Source organism: Gavialis gangeticus, unplaced genomic scaffold (genome assembly GCF_001723915.1).
Source record: "Gavialis gangeticus isolate Ggan-Ray unplaced genomic scaffold, GavGan_comp1, whole genome shotgun sequence".
In the NCBI taxonomy this organism is placed as follows: domain Eukaryota; kingdom Metazoa; phylum Chordata; order Crocodylia; family Gavialidae; genus Gavialis; species Gavialis gangeticus.
In genome coordinates, this window is record NW_017729020.1 from 7522975 (window position 1) to 7527155 (window position 4181).

The window sequence follows — 4181 nt, forward strand, 5'->3', positions numbered from 1 at the left end:
TTTTTTTTTTTTTTTTGGTCTTCCAGCTTCAAGCTATTCCAGAGCTCAACCACGGTCCCTGCCAAATTTGTTGAGGACAAGGAGAAGATGGTGGCACGAACGATGCAGCTGGTGGAGTTGGCCAGCAAGACATGGCTGGTGACGGGCCGACACCCCATCCCGATTGTCACGGCAGCGGCCTACCTTGCGTGGCAGTCACTGCAGCCTGGGGGCCGCCTGACCTGCACCTTCTCTCGCTTCTGCAAGCTGGCGGACACAGACCTCCCTCCGCCGGCCCACTTGAGACTGAAGGAACTTCAAGAAATACTCCTGAGAATGGCCTCCCAGCTGGCCTGGCTGCAGGTGCTCCGTGTGGACAAGAAGACGGTGGTCAAGCACATCGGGGACCTGCTTCAGCACAGGTCCTTCCTGCTGAGATGCTCCTTCAGGGCAGGAGATGCAGAGGACGGGGGTGAGGAAGCTGAGGGGGCTAATGGGAGCAGCAGCCCGCAGGCGGTGGAGAGCGCAGGGCAGCCTGAGGGCCATTCCACAGCCGGGACCCGCCGCAGTGCACAGACACCTCTGCTTCCACCGTGCCTCCTGCATCCCAAGAAGAGACCCCGAGCAGCCAGCCCAGACCCTTCAGCCCCTGATGTCACCGGAGACGAGCCCATTCCAGACAGTGAGATAGAGCAGTACTTGTGGAGCCAGGAGGAGATAGATGCACTGAGTCAGGCACGGGCCTGGCAGTGAACCCACACACCTGCCTCAGGCCTGCTGCACCCCAGCACCTCCAGTCAGAGCGTAGTCCTGTCCCTGGAGCTGTCCTGGGCGTGCGAGGCCCCTTCTCTCCCAGGGAAAGGGAAGCAGCGGGTCTCAGATGAGCTGTGCCATGCCAGCCATTGCAGGGCACTGACATGTCCTCCCACTTGTCAGGCTGGGCCAGAATGGAGTCCCAAGGAGGTGCTGGGGAAGGCTGGGGGGGCACTCGGGGGAGCTCCCGGCAGGAGCAGTGACCACAGCCTCCAAGGAGGCTCTCAGACTTGTTTCCTGACAGCCCCCAGTGAGCACAGCATTGCTGAAACCCAGGTGCTCTTCTCTTTCGGGGAATGAACACAGCTCTTACACACTAGGGACTTGCCCGTGGCTGGGTCCTCCATGGTGGTGGGTCTGGGCATGGCTGAGAGCTGTTTTGGTTCTGTTGGCCGATGACCCAGCCCAGCTTAATAAACACATGATGCTGAGACATGCTTCTGTGTGCTTTCCCTGCTGAATAGCAGTGGGGATGGGGGGGAAGGGAGGCTGCAGCCTGAACAAGGGGGAGGGGGCAGGTGGGTTCCCGTGGAAGGAGTGCAGGTGCATGGAGAGTACTCCCTGCTGCAGAGGAAGCACTGACATGACCCAGCGGAGACAGGCCCTGCAAAGGATGGGTGCCAGTGCATGTGTGCACATGGATTCCTCATCCAACATCACTGCCTGGGTGACGGGATGGCTGTGGACTAATAAAGTGTTGTACTGTGCTGTACTCCACCTGCCTTGCCTTTGAGCCTAGCATTTCTGCCTCTGTGTGGTCAGGGGAGAATTTAAATGTGTTCCCTGCAGTCATCTGGGCATGAGGGGTCAGGACCTTTCCCAAGCAAGTCCCTTATTCATAGGCTTATGCTGGGTGGGCAGCAAGGAAGGGCCTCCTGTCAGTATCACTAAGGTAGCGATGACAGTGTGACTGCAGTGACGTAGTGGATAACATGGGAGGAAAACAGAAAAGTGGGACCCAGAGGATTTAGAGCAAGAAGGTAACACATGGAAGGGGCTGGAGAATGGTGTTGAGCATGTCTTGCCATTTCCTCCATGCAGTGGCAGGGGAATTGGTAGGGAATATGCTAAAAAGAGTGAGAAGGTAAATGATGGGCAGCTGGGTCTTGCAGGCAGGAGGAGAAGGATGTGTGGTGAGGGCATGGGGAGCATCTCCCTCCCCACCCTTCAGCAGATGCTGTCTGAGCTGCAGCAGGGGCAGGCTGTGGTGGGGGAAGGATCACGGGAGCCAAGACTTGCAGAGCAATGGGGCAGAAGTATTGGCATGGTGGGGAGGACCCACACAATGAGGGCCCTGGGGTGGACTCGTGGAGGGACGTAGTGAAAGGCTTTGGTTGCTCTAATGTGTGGGAAGGGCACTGCAGCAGGAGTCTCTTTCTCAGGCAGGGCTCACCATGGCCCTGGACTTGCTGAGCTGGGCTCAGCAGGCCACCCCAGATGCCACAGGCTGAGGCAGGCAGTCGGGCTGGGCTGTCTGGGGCTACCCTTGGGGGCTGAGTGTGCTGTGCAGACCAGGAGGCAGAAGAGAGCAGGGAGAAAGTCCCTAGCTGTGAGTCGCCCTGTGGTGCTGGGTGCTGTCAGCCCTCACTGGGTTGGGGTAAGCCTTGGGTGCTACTCTGCCCTGCCTGCTCTGCTGGTTGTACCAGTTTCCCCTGCCCAGCACAGCCTCACAGCACCCAGCAAATGCAGCCCCTCCCCAGTGCCTTTTCACAGGGAGAAAAACCAGGGCAGCCTCCAGCCTCTCCCCCAGCCCTGCGTCCCCCTCCCCTGCTGTGCTCACCCAGCCACGCACGGGCTTGCAGGAGGGTCTTCCCAGGCTTGGAGACTCCTCACAGGCAGCTCCTCACTTGTCCTCCCCGCAGGTCTCTCATTCAAACCCTGCTGGGGTTACACCACCCTTCCCACTTCCCAGAGGGCTCCCTCCAAAGCAGCTTCACTCGCACTCAGGGCAGATGATGTCCCTACAGGGACAAACTCTGGCTCTTTGCACTCTGTCCCTCTGCAGGACAGCCCTTCCTATTCCTTCAGGTGGGTCCATTTTTAATGCTAGGCAGGTGGAGGCACCCTATTCCCTGGGGCCCTTATGCAGCTCAATGGCAGCTCCCTAATGCCTTCAGGCTGCTTGAGAAGCCAAGTCCTAGATGGCTGCTGGGCTGCAGAGCTCTATCGGAAATGTGCCCTGGCTGTGAGGGGCAATCTCAGGCAGGCACGTCACAGCCAAGTGTCCTGGATTCCTTCCTTGGAGCTCTCAGGAGCTGAATGGCTGTCTTGGGCCATCTGTCTTGGGAAATGGTTTCTGTTCTTAGTAAAGCCATGACAAAAGGAGAATAATCCTGGAGTTGAGCAACACCCATGGCTCAAGGAGTGAGATGGGCCGCAGCTGGGGTCTGACTCATTGTGTGCACCCAGGACTGAGCTGGAGGGTGATTGCTTGGGCTGTGGGTGCCCAGGGACCAGTTGTCTTGGCTGTGCCTCACCTGGAGCTCTCCCTAGGCCTGGCACATTAGCAGAGGCTGCTGCTATGGCAGGAAGAGTGGGCAGCGCCTGTCCTGAAGAAGCGTGAGGCACAAATCCGCATCCCACCCCCCTGCGCTGTGTTTGCAGCAGCAGTGGCTGGGAGCCCAGGAGAGCTGGCTCTGCTGGCTGCAGGTGTGAGGGCTCCTTTGTTCAGATTGTGCTTGCGGTTTGTACATGACATGCAAACAAGGGTAAAAAATGCAGTGGTGAGTGTGGGGCTGTGGTCAATAGGAGGATTTCTTCCTAGTGGGTTGAGCGCCCTGGAGCCTGGAACCAGCGCCGGGACATGGGAGTAAGTGCGGCAGAGTCGAGGGACTCCTCGTCTGCACAGAGGGTGCAGAGCAGTCTGCAAGCTGCTGCCAGCCCTGTCAGGCTCAGGAGTCTGTAGGTGCCCAGGCCTGGTGCCAGTCCCTGCGCCCAGAGGGAAATTTACCCAGGGGATCAGAGCTGGGATGCGGGGTGGGCGCGGCCGTGCCCACAGCCGTTGTGAAAAGCACGTGTGTGGACAGAGCTGCAGTGTCTCTTCCATAGTGATGACAGGCAGTAGGACAGCGCCTGCTTCCGCCTTGCAAGGAAGTGCTAACGCCTGTGTAAGACCCTGAGCCCCATGATGGGTCATGAGACGGTGATGGGAATCATGCATGTGACCATGACTCACTCCTTAGGACTTTTCATACTGCCTCATGCTGGGAGGATGTTTGCAGTTGCTGCCAACATGTCCGTGGCAAGGAGAGACAGGCCGTGGGGTTTCAGGTACCTTTTAGTTAGGCCAGACAGGACCAGCCGCAGGCCAAAGCAGAGCACTAGCTCTTGCTCTGAATCTGCTGATCAAGATGAGCAGTGGGACCAGGGCAGGAAGAGAAGGGGCAGAG

The 4181-nt window shown here is 58.6% G+C and overlaps 1 protein-coding gene across 1 annotated transcript in view; it reads left to right on the top strand.

The window, feature by feature from the left end:
- The window catches only part of BRF2 (BRF2, RNA polymerase III transcription initiation factor subunit), a 5460-nt gene extending 3956 nt beyond the window's left edge, over positions 1 to 1504 (top strand). Inside the window, exon 4 of the mRNA XM_019514483.1 lies at positions 27 to 1504. Coding sequence (XP_019370028.1) covers positions 27 to 732 — 706 coding nt within the window. The 3' untranslated portion in view covers positions 733 to 1504. The remainder of the gene's footprint in view (positions 1 to 26) is intronic.
- The last annotated feature ends 2677 nt before the right edge of the window (positions 1505 to 4181 follow it).